Here is a 20057-nt window from a genome sequence, read left to right as displayed (position 1 = left end):
TGCAGGCTTCTCATCGTCGTAGCTTCTCGTTGTGGAGCACGGGCTCTAGGCGCGCAGGCTTCAGTAGTTGTGGCACGTGGGCTCAGTAGTTGTGGCCTGCAGGCTCTAGAGCTCAGGCTCAGTAGTTGTAGCACATGGGCTTAGTTGCTCCATGGCATGTGGGATCTTCCCAGGCCAGGGCTCGAACCCATGTCCCTTGCATTGGCAGGCAGATTCTTAACCACTGCGCCACCAGGGAAGCCCTAAACACTTTTTTTCAATTCTCTTAAAGTGGAAGTGCCAAGTCATATGGTAACTCTGTGTCTTATTATTTTTTTTGTGGTACACGGGCCTCTCACTGTTGTGGCCTCTCCTGTTGCGGAGCACAGACTCTGGATGCGCAGGCTCAGCAGCCATGGCCCACGGGCCTAGCCGCTCCGCGGCATGTGGGATCCTCCCGGACCGGGGCACAAACCCGTGTCCCGTGCATGTGTCTTACTTTTTGAGGAACTATCGAACTGTCTTCCACAGTGGCTGCACCATTTTACATTCCTACAAACGCAGTACGAGGGTTCTAATTTCTCCACATCCTTGCCAACACTTGCTATTGTGTGTGTGTTTGTTTTTAAATACTAAAGTTATCCTACCAGGTGGGAAGTGGTATTTCACTGTGGTTTTGATTTGCATTTCTCTAATGACTAACAGTGCTGAGGATCTTTTCATGTGTACATTTTCATTGGAAAAATGTCTATTGAAGTCAAATTGGTCAAATTGGTCATTTGAAGTCAAATTGGTCATTTGAAGACAAATTGGTCATTTGTCTTTTATGTGTTGAGTTGTAAAAGTTATTTATATATTCTGATTATTAAATTCCTATCAGACGCATGATTTATAAATATTTTCTCCCGTTCTATGGACTGTCTTTTTCACATTCTTGATAATGTTCTTTGATGCACAAAAACTTTTAATTTGATGAAGTTCAGTTATCTATCTTTTCTTTTATTGCTTGAGCTTTCATGTTAAATCTAAGAATACACTGGCAAAACCAATAAAGGTTTACCTCTGTTCTCTTCTACAATTTTATAGTTTTAGGTTGTTGACTCATTTTGAGTTAATTTTTATATATGGAGTGAGGAAGGGGTTTAACTTTATTCTTTTGCATGTGGTTATCATGTTGTTTTAGCACCTCTTATTGGAGAGACTATTCCTTCTCTATCAAATGGCCTTGACAACCTTGTCGAAATCAATTAGCCACAGATGTTTGAGTTTATTTCTGGACTCTCAATTCTTACTGGTCTACACGTCTATCCTTATACTACTACCATACTATCTTGATTAGATTGCTTTGGGGAATATTGAAATATATATATTTTTAAATATTTATTTATTTTTTTAGGCTGAGCCAGGTCTTAGTTGCGGCACGCAGCATCTTCGTTGCAGCATGCATGAGGGATCCAGCTCCCCAGTCAAGGATGGAACCCGGACCCCCTGCATTGGGAGCATGGAATCTTACCCACTGGATCACCAGGGAAGTCCCTGGGGAATACTGAAATATTAGTGATATGAAATCTTCCAATCCATAAACATTTATTATTTCCATTTATTTAGGTCTTCTTTAATTTCAGCAATGTTTTGTAGTTTTCGATGTACAAGTTTTTCACGTTTTGGATAAATTTACTTCTAAGTAGTTATTCTTCAAATGGTATTGTAGTTAGAATTATTTTCTTAATTTTCTTTCAGTTCATTCATTGATGGAGTATTATGGAAACACAACAGATTTTTGTGTTTTGATTTTGTATTTGCAACTTCTGCTGAATTCATTTACTAGCTCTAGGACTTTTGTGGAATCTATAGGATTTTCTATAATCATGTCATGTGCAAATATAGATAATTTTACTTCTTTCTTTCTGATTTGGTGCCTCCTATTTCTATTTCTTGCCTAATTGCTCTGACCAGGACTTCCAGTACAATGGTGAATATTAGTGGTGAAAAGTGGGCATCCTTGTCTTGTTCCTGATCTTAGGTGGGGAAAGCTTTCAGTCTTTCACCATTGAGTGTGATATGTGATGTAGGTTTTAAAAAAATGCCCTTTACCATGTTCAGGAAGTTCCCTTCTATTTTTAATCTGCTGAGCATTTTTATAATAAAAGAGTGTTGAATTCTGTCAAATGCTTTTCCTGTGTCCTTTGAGATGATCATGTGATTTTTCCCCTTCATATTATTAACTTTACTTTTTTGGTAAGTCTTCAAGGTATTAAGAATGACAATACTAGACAATTTAATTTCCAAAGAAATATAGAATAACATTGTTATTTTTGAATTGTTAAAAGATCTACATTATTAATTGGTAGGAATTCCCTTATGCAGACAGAAAGCAAGCACACATAAACAAACTGTAAGGCCAGAAGAACTACTTTTAGAATTAACTATGCCAGAGAAAATATCTCTGACAACATCTGCTTCAGTTACATGTAGAAAGCATTTCATAAAATATTAAGAAGAAAAGCAAGCTTCATAAATAATTAAAATTAAACAAAAGTTCCTAGGGCCAGCTGTTTCCCTTTAGGGGATAAAAGATATAGAGGGCATCGTAAAATTTACAATGTGTCACTATGGATTACCTCCAAAATATCTTTGAGAACATGTACAGTTACAATTTAGATATGTGGAAAAAAATGAATTCCGCCCCCCCACCCCCGGCAAAAAAAAAAAGACAAGCTAGTAATGGTGTAGAATAAAAACCAAAAGAGTTTCAAACTTCTTTTTGGGTTATTAGATCACTAGGTTGCTTTTAGCAGTATAACAAGAGCAACATAACAAGCTCTTTGTAACAGAAAAACACGTGGCATAAAACTTACAGGTATGAGCTCTTCTGGTACTAGGAACAAAAGGGCACAACTCCTAGTTACATCATTCTTACAAAAGTTTTATTACTACCACTTTCAATCTAAACAGAAGAGCATCTCATTTATTCCTCATCCCTGGGAGTAAGATACTCATATGAGTGAATGTAGTAGAAAATAAAAGCTTATCTCTTTATGTGTCCAAATCAGTTGATTCATTTTTAATTCACTTTCTATGAAAATAATATAAGCTAAAGAGATAACATAGATAGTAGTAGAGCATGGAAAACACTATGTGTGAGTGTGTGACCTCAGGTGAGCCACATAAACTTCCTGGGTCTGTTTTCCTCTCTATGAAATGAGCATGATAATACCAACCTCAGAGGATGTGCTAAAAACTCCTAGAAAATTGTTAACTGCTGTATAAAATATTAGCACATTTTAAAGACTATATGTTTACCTGTTTTATAAACTAAAGGTAGTGTATTCAAACTTAACTTATTCTTGGAAAAAGAGATTTCAAGGAATTCTGTCTGGGGACAGTCTCTCTGATAAAATTAGAAATGAAAAATGCCACCCTATTACATACTCCCCCCATTGAATGGAAACTGGAAAAACTCACTTTTAAATAATTCATGGATTAATGACAGGGGCGGGGGTGGGGGGGTGGAATGCAGAAACAATAAAAAAGCCCTACAAACATATCATAGACTGCAATTAAAGCAGAAAGAGAAATTTTTTAGGTTCAAGTGGATTTACTTGGAAACAAGAAAGACTGAAAATATAGAACCTAATAGAAAAAAAGCCTGAAAAAGAATAAAAATATAAGTTGTAGTAAAGTAGAAAGAAATAATGAATATAAAGGCAGAAATTAAGGAGATAGGAAACAATAACATTGAGAAGTAGAAGAAGAGCTGGCTCTTGGAAAACATTAATAAAATAGACTGGTAAGTCTAATCGAAGTAAGAGAGAAAGCACAAACAATATTAGAAATGAAAAGGGAGACAACTACAGAGGCAAACAACTTTATATGCAAATTTATGACATCAAATTTGATAAATGAAATGGACAATTCATCTAGGAAAGTGTAAGTTACCAAAATGTACTAAAAAGAAACAGAAAATCTGAATGGACCAATAAATATAAACAATCTGATTACTAGTCAAAAATCAACCTCTCCATAAAAGGAACAAAACCAAGATGTTTTTATAGACTTTTCCCTGCAACATTCTCTCATGGAAGATGTCAAATGTACACACGTTAAAATAAAAAGAATTGTACAGAAACACCTATATACCCACTACCTAGATTCTTCAATTATTATTTTTCTACATTTTCTTTCACTTAACTATCCATCTATTCATCCATTTATCCTTTCTATACATCCATCCTTTTATATCTTTTATTGAATCCTGGGGGGTGAAAATATAAGAATACAAAAATATGACAGGATTTCAAAGCACCAGACTAGTGATATTTGTATTCCCATATCAACTTAACATTTTAAATGTTTTTCTAAAAATAGAATTGGAGCTATGGTACACTGAAAATAAGAATAAATACACATGGAGACGTTCAGGAAGAAAAGTCTGTGTCCCTTTTCTTTCCTGTCTTTGGACACTGTCTTGTGGGATGGAGACCCTGATTCCTTTCCAAACAACTTTCTAAGGTATTAGCTAGTTCCTGCTCCTCCTGCCAAAAAGGAGAATTGAACTGGATCTTTTAAAATAGCAGTTATAAAATGAATATATTTTAATAAATGTATTCATTCAGTCAGGAAACATTTATTATGCTCTTAATTTATCAGAAAGAAAATAAGATTTATTAATCGCAGGAACAATTTATCTTCCAAAGGGCAGTTTCTCTACTGCAAAAAATTTTAATCTGTCAGATCCTAAAGAAAAACGATTTCATTTATTTTCTATGTAAACAGTGTGACAGGCCAGCAAAGTTGATGGATGTCAACACTTTTGAATGAAAAGATTATTATCAAAGAATGACAGCATATAGAAGGCAAGGTTAATTTTTAAAAACAAGATATTATAACATTAATTTCTTTATCAATTATAAAATGCTAATTTTCCTTTTTGCGCCCCTTTATTATTCTTCGCACTGACACATGACCTTGTTGTTTTACAAACTGAGTGTATTTAAAATTCATTTGAGTGAAAGATAAAAGCTCTTTAAACCATTCTTCTCAAGAGCAACATACATGGCAATAGACTTTTTTGACCTTCATCAAGGAGAACAATACACGCTCCAATTTTGTTAGAAGAAATAGCGTTTCCAGGAAATTTGTCCTTTAAAGCATTCTTCTAATGTCATTGGTACCTTCATTTTGTTTGTATGCAAAAAACATTTTAGATTCTAAAATGGATAACATCACATATTGCACTAAAGGTAACTCGCCTTGCTGGAGGTTTCTAATAAAAACTGGAATGTGTTCTGCACAGCTTGGCATGTCTCTAGCTCCGTCCGGCTGAAGGCTATTAAATAATCCTTGAGGTGGTCATATACATTTCCATCAAGAGCCTGTAAAAGAGGAGTAAACAAAAGCAAAAAAATTATGATAAAGCTTTGACACACAATGCCTATTGTTTAAAAGGTAAGTTCAGTTTAAAATCTATTAATAAAAAATTAATAAAAGATATAGATCGTTATGTAAGAATAAATATAAACCTTAAACAATCACTTGGGAAAACATGAATTTCTCTAATAAATAGGAACTAAAAAAGGTAAACCCCAATATTGGTAAAGTTGTGGGGACAGGATAACACTTGGGAGGCAAAATGCTTCATTTCTGATATTTGTTCATCTGCTTATTAGTTATGTCAACTTCTGTAGTCACTTTATAAGAGTAGGCGTGGGAGTTAAATGAAATAATGGATGTAAAGGATCCAGACACAGTGCCTGGAACAGAACAGACATTCAATAAACATTAATCTCCTCCATTTTTCCTCATCCATTATTGGTAAGATTCTAAATTAATATATTCTTACTATAGAGCAGTCAGAAAAAAAACACAATAGAAATAGTAAAAATAAAAAAATGACTCAGAAATCCTGTTTTGGGGAAGCAACAACAATGCAAAGTCTACAAAGAGTTTTAAACATTCTTACTTATTTAAGCATTTAGAGCAGAACTCTTTGAAATTGAAAAAAAAGAAGAGAAAACCACTGAACATTTGAGATACATTAAGTTATGATATACACAGACTAAAATATGCATAGCCACCAAAATAAAAACTGTGGAAACTGTGTAGATGGAAAAGAATATATTGAATAATTTTAGGCTAACAAAGTAGAATAGAATACATACATACATACTAGCAACAGCTATAGGAAAATATATCAATAGTAATAATAATAAAGGTTCTGCAGTCTTACAAATTAACAAAGATCTTCTTAAAAATTGAGGTAAAATTCGCATACCATAAAAGTCACCATTTTAACTATTTCAAAGTGTACAATTCAGTGGCTTTTAGTACACTCACAATGTTGTGCAACCATCACTACTATCTAATTATAGGGCATTTGCATCACCTCCAAAAGAAATCCCATACACATTAAGTGGCTGCACCCATTCCTACCTTTCTCCCTGCCTCTGGCAACCACTAAACCACTTTCTTTTTTTAAAATTAATTAATTTTGGGGGCTGCGTTGGGTCTTCATTGCTGTGCGCAGGTTTTCTCTAGTTGCAGCAAGTGGGGGCTACTCTTCGTTGTGGTGCATTGGCTTCTCATTGAGGTGGCTTCTCTTGTTGCAGAGCACAGGCTCTAGGCATGTGGGCTTCAGTAGTTGTGGTTCACGGGCTCTAGAGCACAGGCTCAGGAGTTGTGGTGCACGGGCTTAGTTGCTCCGCGGCATGTGGGATCTCCCAGACCAGGGCTTAAACCCGTGTCCTCTGCATTGGCAGGAGGATTCTTAACCTCTGTGCCACCAGGGAAGCCCCTCTACTTTCTAATTCTATGAATTTGCTTATTCTGGACATTTCATATAAATGGAATCATATGATATGTGGTCTTTTGTGCCTGCCTCTGTCATTTAGCATGTTTTCAAGGTTCATCAATGTATTAGTACATTTTATGGCTAAACAATACTGCATGGTATGGATATGCCACATTTTGTTTATTCATTCATTAGTTGGTGGACATTTGGATTGTTTCCACTTTTTGGCTATTATGGATTTTCCAATTCTCTTGGGTATATACCTAGTAGTGGAACTGTTGGGTCCTCTGGTAATTCTGTGTCTAACTATTTGAGGAACTAACAATCTGTTTTCCACAGTGGCTGCACCATTTTACATCTCCACCAGTAACATATAAAGGTTCCAATTTCTCCACAACCTCATCAATACTTATTATCCGTTTTTCTTTTTTTAATTATTCAAGCTGTCCTAGTGGTATCTCACTGTGGTTTTGATTTGCATTTCTCTAATGACTAATGATGTTGAGGGATTTTTCATGTGCTTATTGGCCATTTGTATATTTTCTTTGAAGAGATGTCTACTCAAGTCCTACACTCATTTGTAAATTGGGTTGTTTTTCTTTTTGTTGTTGAGTTGTAAGAGTTCTTTATATATTTGAATACTATTTATATATTTGGATACATATATCTTATAAGATATATGATTTTCAAATATAGTCTTCCATTTTGTGGGCTACATTTTTACTTTATTAATAGTGTCCTTTTTTTAAAAAAAAAATTTACTCATTTATTTATTTGGCTGCACCAGGTCTTAGCTGCAGCACACGGGCTCTTCACTGCAGCATGTGGTATCTTTAGTTGCAGCATGCGGGATCTTTAGTTGTGGTATGTGAGATCTAGTTCCCTGACCAGGGATCAATCCCAGGCCCCCTGCATTGGGAGCGCAGAGTTTTAGCCACTGGACCACCAGGGAAGTCCCTCAATAGTGTCCTTTCATGCACAAAAGTTTTAATTTTGTTGAGGTCTAATTTAGCTATTTTTTTCTTTTGTTGTTTGTGTTTTGGTGTCATATCTAAGAATCCTCAATGGAGGTTTTATAGTAAGGAAATTATATATCCTACTTTCATTAAACATTCACTATAGGGACTTCCCTGGTGGTCCAGTGGTTAAGAATTCGCCTTCCAGTGCAGGGGACGCGGGTTCGATCCCTGTTTGGGGAACTAAGATCCCACATGCTGAGGGGCAACTAAGCTGGGCCCTCTAGAGCCCACGCGCTGCAACTAAGTCCCAACACAGCCAATAAATAAATAAACATTTAAAAAAAAAAACATTCACTATAAAATTGACTTTTAAAAAATATACAAATTCTGTCCCCAAAGCATTAATAAATCTGCACGTTCTATAGTGCTTAAACCACTAGATGGCACCATCAAGCACTGTAAATATAGGCAGCACAAATTCCTTAAGATTCCTTTCCATGAGGTTATGCAACATCCCCAGAGAGACTGCTGGTGTTAAGTCTGAATAACAATTCCTACCTTAGGACATGCTTTTCATTAACTTGTTAGAAAATGAACATATAGCTACTTCTGATATGAGGTTGTGCCTTAGAATGCTCTTGGTCGATGGTCATATGACCTTGTGTTTGCACGAAACCTTGGAACTTTTTATTTAAACATAGCAAACAGCAATATAGCCATCATGAGCTCCAGCCCGCAGAGTTTCTAATTGAGTAGGTTGGGGGTGGGGCCTGAGAATCTGTATTTTCTAACAACTTGCTGCTGGTCTGGGGACCATACTTTGACAACCACTGGACTAAACAGTCATTTTAGCTGATTAGATTGAATATTTATGTAGACTTAGACCCTGGTGACCCTGTAGAAGCACAGTGGCTGGAGGCAGAGAAGTCCACCATCCTGAATAGGGTCAAGAGCACCAATATGTGAAGTAGGCAGATCAGCATCTATTTTCAATTGAGAATCATGCTCTACTTCAGAATTATAAAGGCAGCATGGGAGAGAACTTGAGTTCTGAAATAAGTTGGATATGGGTTAGAATCTCAGAACTTTTACTTCATCATTTTGATGGTTTTCTCGTCTATAAATAGGGAAAGTGGGAATACCACATACTCCACGGGACACTATGAAGATCAACTAACGTAATGGAAGTGGCCCAATGTTAGTCTTGCTTAAAAATCTTTAATGGATTGGCCACATATTGATAATTATTAAAGCTGGGTAATGAATACATGGGGGTCATTATACTACTATTTTTACTTTGTTGTATACGGGAAATTTTCCATAAAAAATGTAAAAAGAAAATCTGGATATCATATTAGAAAGAAAAAGTGATGCTACAAAAAAAAATTTTTTTTAAACTCCCACTGTATATTTTGAAAAGTCAAAATTCTTCAGCTGGTATCTAAAGGCCTTTATAATCCAGTCCCAAACTACCTCTCGTTAGCACCATCTCTTACCACTGTTGTCTGCACTGTACTCACATCCCAACCACACCAAGTCATTCTGGAAAATGACATTTACTATCATGTTTCCAATTAAGTTATTCTCTTGGCCTGGAATGTCCTTCCCTTCTTATTACACACTCAAATAGTAATAATGATGGCTAACACAGGCAACTAATATTTACTAATGGCTCACTATGTTCCAAATGCTTTACAAAGATGACTCAACCAGTTCCTCCTTAGTGCTTCCACAATCTTTTGTATGTTGCATGGGTATTATTGCAAGTCATGGATTAAGTCTTATTCAGGCACAGTGCCTGGCAAATAGCAGATTCTCAAAAATATTTATAGAATAAATGAACGTTTTACTCTAGAGTTCAATACAGCAACAAAAATGCACTGAATTAGTTAGCTCACAGGCAAGCTATTCCCACCATATTCCAGTTAAGAGAAAAATGTACCATTAGTCATCATGTACCAAATACAGTAAAGGCTTTTCTTGGCTTCAGGGACCCAAATGAGGCTTAATGAATTTACATTAGGTGGGAAGTGGGCCAAGTGACTGGGAGCCTCTTATAGCACACAGAGATTAATCTTAAAATATTTCTTTCATCATATCATCATATTCACACCCAGAATACCCCAGATTTTAATTATTACCTTTATAGGGTTGCAGTGTTCATTAACCTGCCCATGTACCAATTTTTCTGGTTGATAAGAATAAGAGAGCTGGAGGTCTTCTGGCCTAGGTGTATTATTGCTAGTGTTCATAAAGTTAATGCAGGAGGTACAAAAATTAAGAAATGGCTGGAATTCAAAACACAGGAAGTGGATGATTACCCTATGATTGGCTCCAGCCCCCTGCCTCAAGTTAACTGCAATTGTTTGAACCAGTGATGATGCCGAGAGATGAAGTTCAAAGCAATTCTGGCTAACACTGTCTCAACCTGGTTTGTGATTAGAAGGTAGAGTGCATATATGGATTTTTATAAAAAGCCAATAATTAAAAAGAAGTAGTTCCCTGAAACAGAATTAAATACTGGGAACCAAAGGAAAGAGCTTGAAAATGCTTTTTACAAATGCTTCCATCACAGTACTTATCACACAGAGTACTTACCGTTGTCTACCATAGTACTTAGTAACTGTCTCGTGGATTATCGCTGCAATCTCCTATTGCTCTGCATACAGTTGTCCCTCCCACCAATATGCAATTCTAAATTGCATACTGAAAACATTTATATATGTATGTGATTTCCCCAATACACCATTAATTCCTTGAGGGCAGCAACACTTGTTTCTGCCTATATCCCTACTTTAATCTTGGCAGAGAAAGCCTGCAATAAATACTTACTGAAATGAACTGAACTGAGAGGGGTGGAAGGTACAAAAGCAGGCCCCAATTATATGAGAGGGAAGGCACTGAAGAAATATTTTGAGAGTAAATTAGAGAGAATCAAGCATTTACTTTATCTTAATTGTGTCAGCTTTACTCTGATGAAAATATATCATGTAATTATTCAGACTGACTTAAATTTTGACCAGACGCTATTTCCCTTCTCTGACTTTCACACCTATATATCCAACTGCCTCTCAGACTAAACCATTCTCTTCTCCAACTGCTCTTCTTCTTGTGTTCCTAGCTTAGTATGTAATGCCACTATCCACTCACCTGCCTAGGTCGGACACTTGGAAGTAAAGGTTTACTTTCCCCTCTGCCTTTCTCTCAACATCTAGTTAATTACTAAATCTTGGTGATTCCATTTCTTAAATATTTATCAAATCCATCCCCTCCTCCTATCCTTCACAGCTACTACCCTCCAGACATCCTGTTTCATCTGGATTACTGCAGCAATCTCCTGTTGCCCTGCATCTTGCCCACCTATTTCTACATTGAGGCTAGGCGGATGTTTCCAAGCTGCATATTTTACTTGACTGCTCAACAATGTTCACTGACTACTCATTACGTTTAAACTAAAGAACAAACAAAACAAAACAAAAACCTTTATGACTTTGTGACTGCATGATCTGGACATGGCTTACCTCTTCGCTTCTTTCCTTATTGCTCCCCATTTCCTTCTCTATTATCCCTACAATGCACATCTTTTGATTCCTCCAATATTCCTCTTTTATCTCTGGGTTTTCACAAAGGCTCTTCTTTCTTGACTTCTCTCTACTCTCTCCTCCTTGGTTTGGCTAACTCTTACTTATCAAGATCTTCACTTAATCATTAGCTATTCTGGACATCCAGAATGATTAAGTCTTTTTGCTTTATAACTCCTAATCATAGTGTAAAATTTTAGCATAAAATAGGCATTGGTAATGCCTATTTGTCTGTCTTTGCTTTGGGTTTGTTAAGTTCCACGAAGGGAGGGATCTTGTCTGGCTGTTTACCACTGTGTCTTCTGTACTGAGTGCAGGGTTTGATGTACTGGTAGTATTCAATATATATCTATTCAACAAATAATACACCAATCAGAATTCACATGTTAAAAAAAAAGAATGAGCCCACACTTGAGTCCCATGATGGAAAAGTAAGCCTAGTGATGTTATGTAACACTGGTAAAATTTTGTATAAGCTAGAGAAGAAACTAATTTCACAAAACTCTGTCTAATGCAGTAGTTTTCAAGCCTTTTTAGTAGTGGCATCTTTTTATGTGGAATCCCAGACATAGAACATATATGACATTGCATACCTTCTCTCTCCCTCAGATCCTACTCTCTTGACCACTGGGGTAAACTTGCAGGCCAAGCTGGTATGCAAGACAGAACAGCACACCCCTGCCCTTTGCTCAAACTTATTGGGCAGATCCTGGCACTTGACCTAAATTAGGTCATCTCTGGGATGGAAGCTGAAAGATGAGTTCAAAATGGCGTATTCTTCCCACCAAATGACTATTCTTCCCCCCAGGACACTTAAACCAACTCACAAGGAAAAGCAGTGATGAGAAACTTGGCAGAGTAAAGCTGGGAATGGGGGGCAGAGGAGAGGGCAAGAGACTATCCTTGGATTGGGTAGTTCCTGAGCAAACATCACCTTGTACTTGTGATTTGTTTACCTGAACCAACAAATTCCTATTTTGCTCCAGCTACTTTGAGTTGAGTCATTGTTATTTGCAGTTAAGAGACTCCTTACTAAAGCATTATGGATGATACTTGTAGCCTATATCAGCCCTACTATCTAAATTATTTCTCTTGGTTGCATTATAAGAAAAAATCTTGATTCATAAAGATCACTAACTGCAGGTAATAACAAGTCAATAGCTTGCCTTACTATTCCTGGTTCTGTTCAATTAAACAGATCTAAAAGTTTGAAGTAGGCAATTTTTATTTCAAAGCTGAATCACAAATACAATCCAAAAGCTTCATGTATTTCTTTTTTTTTTTTGTGGTATGTGGGCCTCTCACTGTTGTGGCCTCTCCCGTTGCGGAGCACAGGCTCCGGACACGCAGGCTCAGCGGCCATGGCTCACGGGCCCAGCCACTCCGCGGCATGTGGGATCTTCCCAGATCGGGGCACAAACCCGTGTCCCCTGCATCAGCAGGCAGACCCTCAACCACTCGCCACCAGGGAAGCCCCATGTATTTCTTATAAATTTAAAGTAAGGTAAAAACTTTTTAAGGCTTACAGTAAATGATAAAAGTGTCACGACTGTAATAGTTTGACAAGGACATGCATGGTGAAGATGCATCTGAGCCCTGTCTAGCATTTATATGAGCAAGACACAAGAATGTTTTCTAAGTGTAGTTGTATGTTCAATTTCAAATGAGCAGATGTGCACAAACTTCAGTTCCTATATAGATATGTGTGCAGAGCCATAAATTTCACAATCTATGACACATTAGAATTCACATATATGCTCAGAAATGGCAGGAGAAGCATTCTTTCAAGGTTTACACAAATATGAGTTTATCTGGCAGTATGAGCTTCTTGGTGGTTTCCATTATGCAAAAATTTGGGAAGTAACTCATCCAAGTGTACATTTTAAACACAGCCAAACTTTGTTCTTGATTATTTGTACAAATTGCTAGGGGAAGAAGTCTGTAATACCTAAACTGAGAAACCACGGGGACTTTCATTAGCAATATGTTTTAATAATCTAGCACTGTTTTTGAAAAATCAGAATTTGAATGCCTTTAAGCATCCATGTTCTTTTGAGTTACCTGTAGGCCATATATTCTCTTATATATTACTTCTGCCCTCTTTACTCATTTGATCAACTTGATCTCTAAAATCAGCTGAGTTTGGAACTCAACTCTTAGTAGTGAATACTCAAAATAGTAAAGAAAAATTGGGATATCCTAAAGACAAATTCAGAAGCTTAGAATTCTAGGGTGTCCTACTAAACATTTACTTTACAGGAAAGTATAAATTCCTAGAACTTATTTGAAGAGGAACATTATGATGAACTAGGAGTTAGGAGAAAGAAAATTTGTCATTTTTCTAAGCATCTGATGCAATTTTCCCTAAAGTAAGAACTTTAAACAGTGGCTTCCTTATTTAGATCCAGGAAGGGCAGAGATTCTGTAGTCACAGAGTTATGCTGAAATCTCTTGAGTTTCCTTAATGCAGCCTAGAAAAAGCAAACCCTTCTTTTTCTGACAGCAATGGGTATTCTACAAGAGTCTTTGGTAAAAGTCAAGGATATAAATATCAAGATGATGATAAATATAAGCTGTCTTAAAATTAAACCATGAAATTCTATAGTCCTCCTGTGCTGATGGAAGAAAACAATAATTGCCTGCCTACATTTGTTTTTCTTTCTGAAAAGACTCCAAGGTGTACTTAGGCAGGATGCAAAGAAAAAGTAGATTTTTACAAATTTAAAGAGATCAAAGCAAGTACTGGGCTGTATTTGCATCACTGTAAATATCTTAATAGTTGGTTTAATTTGTCAACTGATATAAAGTAAAATTAGAAACACATCACCTAATTTTATACTTGGTTATTTTATTTAAAAGCACTAAATTACTTCAGTTCTATGAAAGAGGAAACAAGTAAGAAACTTTCTGTCTGTGAATTACAAAGCCAGAAAAGGAAAATTTAATACTGCTTTTCTACAAAGTCTGTGTCGTCAGGCTTCCCTGGTGGCGCAGTGATTGAGAGCCCGCCTGCCAATGCAAGGGACACGGGTTCGGGCCCTGGTCCGGGAAGATCCCACATGTCGTGGAGCAGTTGGGCCCATGCGCCACGGCTGCTGAGCCTGCACTCTGGAGCCTGTGAGCCACAAGTACTGAAGCCCGCACGCCTAGAGCCTGTGCTCCGCAGCAAGAGAAGCCACTGCCATGAGAAGCCCACGCCCCGCAACAAAGAGTGGCCCCTGCTCACCGCAACTAGAGAAAAGCCCGCGCGCAGCAACAAAGACCCAATGCAGTCAAAAATAAATAAGTTAATTTATTAAAAAAAAAAAAAAAAGTCTGTGTCATCCTCTTGAGTTACTTACTAGCATGCATTATCTAGTTGTGTGTGCTAAAACCATCTCAAAATTTAGGTTGCAACCCCAAAGCAGCATGGTTCAATAGAAAGCTTTGAACCACGTACACCTGCATTCAAATCCCAGTTCAACCACTTACTAGAAATGTCACTTTGGGGAAACACTGAACCTTCTTGAGCATTAAATTCCTGATCTGATAGAGTCTAGAGAGTATGGTACTTACCAAAGATGGTTATTAAAATAATAAACCCTAAACATTTCTATGTTCTACCCAAGAATTTCACCTATTTCCCTTATAGGACCGATATTAAAGGATTTTGGTGACAGACCTGGTTTTGAGTCTTGATTCTGCTGTGTACTTAAGCTGTATAACCACCCTAAGCCTCAGTTTCCTCATCTAGAAAGAGATAATAATAGTATCTTTTTGTGAGGTCTGTAAAACAGTGTACCATTTTAATTCCCTTGTTTCTTTTACTAGCTCTTTTTGAGTTCTTTTCGTAGTGGTCACCTGAGGATTACAATTAACGTCTTAATTTAAAGCAAACATGTTTGGATTAATGCAAACTTAATTCAACAGAATACAAAAACTATGCTCCTACAGAGACTTCCCTGGTGGCCCATTGGTTAAGGCTCTGCACTCCCAATGCAGGGAGCCCGGGGTTTGATCCCTGGTCAGGGAACTAGATCCCACATGCACGCCGCAACTAAGGAGCCAGGAAGGTGCAACTAAGGAGCCTTTGAGCCACAACTCAGGAGCCCACCTGCTGCAATTAAGACCCAGCGCAACCAAATAAATAAATAAATATATTTTTAAAAAACAAACAAAAAACTATGCTCCTACATACCTCTATTCTCTCCCTCTTCTTGTCATAGAGCTATATCTTTATACATTATAAGCCCATCAATGTTTTATAATTATTGCTTTATGCATTGTCTTTTATTCTAAAGGGAGAGGTATTTTATTTATTTATTTATTTTTAATCTTTTGGCTATGCGCCATGTGGGATCTTAGTTCTCCGACCAAGGATCCAACCCATGCCCCCTGCAGTGGAGGCACTGGAAACATAGTCTTAACCACTGCACCGCCAGGGAAGTCCCTATTGCTTTATGCATTGTATTTTTTTTTTATGCATTGTATTTTTTTTATGCATTGTATTTTAAATCAGCCTTAAATGATCTACTCCTTTCTCAAACTGGATAATCTCAGTTGTCTGATCTTTAAGTTCATGGATTCCTTCTTTTGCCGGTTCAGCTTTGTTGCCAAATCCTTCCAGTGTATTTTATTTTATTATTTTATTTTATTTATTTTTATTTTTTTGGAGGTACGCGGGCCTCTCACTGTTGTGGCCTGTCCCATTGCAGAGCACAGGCTCCGGACGCACAGGCTCAGCGGCCATGGCTCACAGGCCCAGCCGCTCCGCGGCATGTGGGACCTTCCCAGGCCAGGGCACAAACCCATGTCCCCTGCATCGGCAGGCAGACTCTCAACCACTGCGCCACCAGGGAAGCCCTTTCCAGTGTATTTTAATCTCAGTTACTGTACTTTTCAATTCCAGAATTTCTATTTGGTTCCTTTTTATAGTTTCTATCTCTTTGTCCATATTCTCTCTTTGGTGAAACATTGTTCTCATACTTTCCTTTAGTTCTTTGGACATGGTTTCATCTAGCTCTTTGATCATATTAAAAACAGGTGATTTAGAATCTTTCTTTAGTAAGTTCAACATATGGGCTTCCTTGGGGTCAGTTTCTACTGACTCCTTTTATTCCTTGTGTATGGGTTATACTTTCTTGTTTCTTTGTATGTCTAGTTTTTGGTTAAGAATGGGACATTTAAAATATAATGTGGCAATTCTGGAAATCAGATTCCCCTCTCTCCCCAGGATATCTTGTTACTCCTGCTGTTTGCTTATTTACTGACCATGTTTTATCTCTGTGCTCCAGGGAATCCCAGAACTTTGCAAGGAGCTTCACAGACTCCAAAAATACTTGATTTAAAAGCTTTAATATTAATATATATCACTTTGACTATCTTTTTAAATATACATGAATTTTAGTCCCTCAGCCATTCATTATTTTCCATCTCACCCTCCTGCTAAACAATCTTCATTTCCAACAAACACTCCAGAATTAGCAATCAAGTAAAATCATGTGATAAAGGTGAGTGAATTGGGCAGGCAAACTTAAAGGAGCGTACTTCAAGAGAGTCAAGCGAAGACTATACTGGTCTGAGTATACTGCTTTAGGAAATCCCTTTTGCCCCCATCCCAATCTCAAATCTATTTTGTTCCTCACATATATACTTACAGGCAAAAATAATTAGAGTAGCTTTCCTTATAGTGGAAGCTGAGGATATAATCACATAATTTTTGCGGTCCATAAATTATTTGTGGGAATTTACATTTTGTTTTTATTTTAATAAATCATTTAAAAAGATATAATTTAACCCAGGATTATACAGATGATCACCTTTTACTGGAGTACTGCCGTGTGATTTCTGTGCCAATGCTTGTGTTCACAATCAATGGGCCAAGTAGTTTTACTCCAGTGGTCTTAGGTTAATGAGAATAGGTCTTGAACTTAAAATGACCTTAAACTTAAAATGTAAATGACATAGTTGAAACACAGAGGAGATCAAATGACATCAGTGGGTGCTATACTAACAAAGCGAAAAGGGTGGTGAGAGAAAAGAGTCATTATAGGCATATGGTAGTATAGGCACTGAGAAATCAAAAGAATCTGAAGAGAATACCATAACTTATATTTCAAGTAGCAATTTAGGGTCAACTGATCATTATCAGCTACTATATTTAATTTTGTCAATTTGAATTTTACTGATTTTATACATTCATTTGTAATTAAATGATAACTCTGTTTTGGTTTCATACTTGTATAAAAGCTATAAGCATATATTTTTAACCTGCGTTTATTTATACATATTTAAATAACACTGTAATCAAAATAATTTAAGAGCCTACAGGAATTTTTGCCCATGAAAAAGAGGGTCCTAGATTATTCAAAGGTAAAAAGTTTCATCACTGTTCCAGTTTTTACTCCACCTCAGGACTGTTTAGAAGAGCGTGCCTCCTGCTTAGTTAAATAGCAGATTTTTGTTCACCAACTATACCACCCCTGCAGTAAAGAGGGGCTCTTCCTCAGCTGTGGTCCTGATGACCAACAGGTAGTGATGATATGGGCACAGTCACACAGCTGGAAGCAAGAAGATCTGAAGGGACTTCCCTGGTGATGCAGTGATTAAGAATCCGCCTGCCAATGCAGGGAACACGGGTTCGATCCCTGGTCCGGGAAGATCCCATGTGCTGTGCGCCACAACTACTGAGCCTGCGCTCTAGAGCCTGCGAGCCACAACTACTGAGCCCACATGCCACAACTACTGAAGCCCATGTGCCTAGAGCCCATGCTCTGCAACAAGAGAAGCCACCGCAATGAGAAGCCTGCGCAGCGCAACAAAGAGTAGCCCCCACTCGCTGCAACTAGAGAAAGCCCATGCACAACAATGAAGACCCAACACAGCCAAAAATTAAAAAAAAAAAAAAAAAAAGAAGATCTGTAGGGACAAAAGGCCTTAAGGAGGAAAACAGAAAGGCTTCTGGGAGAAACTATGACTGAAGTTCAGATCGTTAGGTATGTAAACCAGAAAAACATACATATCAGACAGTAAATAGGATTGCTGAAAATAGAAGAATTTTTGGCATTCCAATTTAGATCTAGAATTTCGCCATATTCATCTTTTGGTTGTATTATTTAAATATCTTCTGAGTGCACTTTTGAGACTAAAGTATTGAAATGCCAGAAAATATTTAGCATGAAGAATATAAAGCCTTAGTTTTAATTCAGGAAGCATTATCCCAGATATAGGTAGTCTGAAAGTTCCTTACATTGAAATTTTAGGGAAGAGTTAATACACATTTCTTGGATATATGGAACGATTAACAGAAAGGGAATAGTCTAATGCCCTTCAAAGGTTTCTGAACTACAACTGGTGGTTATACTGAATGGGGTCTGATCTTTTATAGCTCAAAGACAGCCTGTGATAGGAACAATCTTAGACATATGGTATATTAACATGTGATAGCTAAATTTCTTTGCACCTGAGTTTTCTATGTAATTTGTACTATGACACAAGGACCTACTGCATAGCACAGGGAGCTCTGCTCAATATCATGTAACAACCTAAATGGGAAAAGAATTTGAAAAATAGATACATGTATAACTGAATCACTTTGCTGTACACCTGAAACTACAAAACATTGCTAATCAACTATACTCCTATATAAAAAAAGTTAAAAAAATAATTATTCAACAGTTCAATTCAATAAAATATTTCTTGAGACCCTAAACTATGCCAAGAATGATGTTAAGGGTTGAATCTGTGATTGTATGTGTGTATTTGAGTATATAACTATGAAGAATTTGGCCAAGTATTGGAGACAAGCATGTAATAGTATGATTTTAATTATACAGGGTTCTAGTAGAGAAGCACCTGAACAAACGTGGAGGTTTAAGGAAGATTTCCTGGAGGAAATGATGCCGGAGTGCATGTGAAAGTCTTAAGAATTACATTTTTTATTAAGAGAATGGTTCAGTACTTAACTACTGAAATCAGTATTTATCAAAGCTCACCTAAGACTAACATCATTTTGATTATTTTTTTCCTAATAAATCAATTCAGAAGGTTTTAAAATGGTCTTTAAGTTGCACTCTAAAGCTGATTTAAGATTATGAATGTTTTCTAAAAAATACACTTTAGAAAGTAAGGATAAGAGCTATAAACATTTTGGTCTTTACATTTAACAGAAGTGGGCTCTGAGCTAAACATGTAAAGCAGTATGTTTTCATAATTTAATACAGTAGTCAACTGTACTTTGGGGGGCATATAGTTATTCAGTATGTCAAAGCTTTCAAGTATAGAGTCCATGAAAAAAGAATTTGGCTTTTCTTATTATAAACACTCACATGTCCATACTGAAGTCAATTCCAGCAACAACCTCTGCTGTGCTCAGCAGTATTTGAATCACAGAAAAAGCATTAGCTCAGGACATTTAAGAAGGAAGGAAGTCAAGAAAGACAAAATCAATTTCTCAGCAGTAAAAACAATAATTCCACTTCTAAAAAAGTAACAACTATAAACATTTTTGCACCCAGTTACTAAGACTGTAGGTGTAATAGATTGCTCCTTAAATACCTTTCTAAATAATGGATTTAAAATTATAAGACAAAAACTAAGTTTCTAGTTTCTTATTCCGAAGTTTAATGGTACCTACAATTATAACAGCTTTAAAGAGTTAACAGAGGTTTATTCTGATTTTAAACGTTGCCTGTTTGGTAAAAACATTCCAGTTTGTGTTAGATTTTGATCTCTTACCGAAAACTACCTGGTTTATAGGAAATCTATGAA

The 20057-nt window shown here is 36.8% G+C and overlaps 1 protein-coding gene across 5 annotated transcripts in view; it reads right to left on the bottom strand.

Annotated features, from left to right (window-relative positions):
* Positions 1–20057, bottom strand: part of FCHSD2 (FCH and double SH3 domains 2) — a 289016-nt gene that overhangs the window by 74665 nt on the left and 194294 nt on the right. For all 5 annotated transcript variants that reach the window (XM_073808516.1, XM_073808514.1, XM_073808517.1 and 2 more), the window contains one exon: positions 5232–5354. In XM_073808516.1, coding sequence (XP_073664617.1) covers positions 5232–5354 — 123 coding nt within the window. The remainder of the gene's footprint in view (positions 1–5231; positions 5355–20057) is intronic.

Source organism: Tursiops truncatus, chromosome 8 (genome assembly GCF_011762595.2).
Source record: "Tursiops truncatus isolate mTurTru1 chromosome 8, mTurTru1.mat.Y, whole genome shotgun sequence".
NCBI lineage: Eukaryota > Metazoa > Chordata > Mammalia > Artiodactyla > Delphinidae > Tursiops > Tursiops truncatus.
Note: the sequence above shows the minus strand (reverse complement) of the source record. Positions and strands in the feature narration are given on the sequence as shown.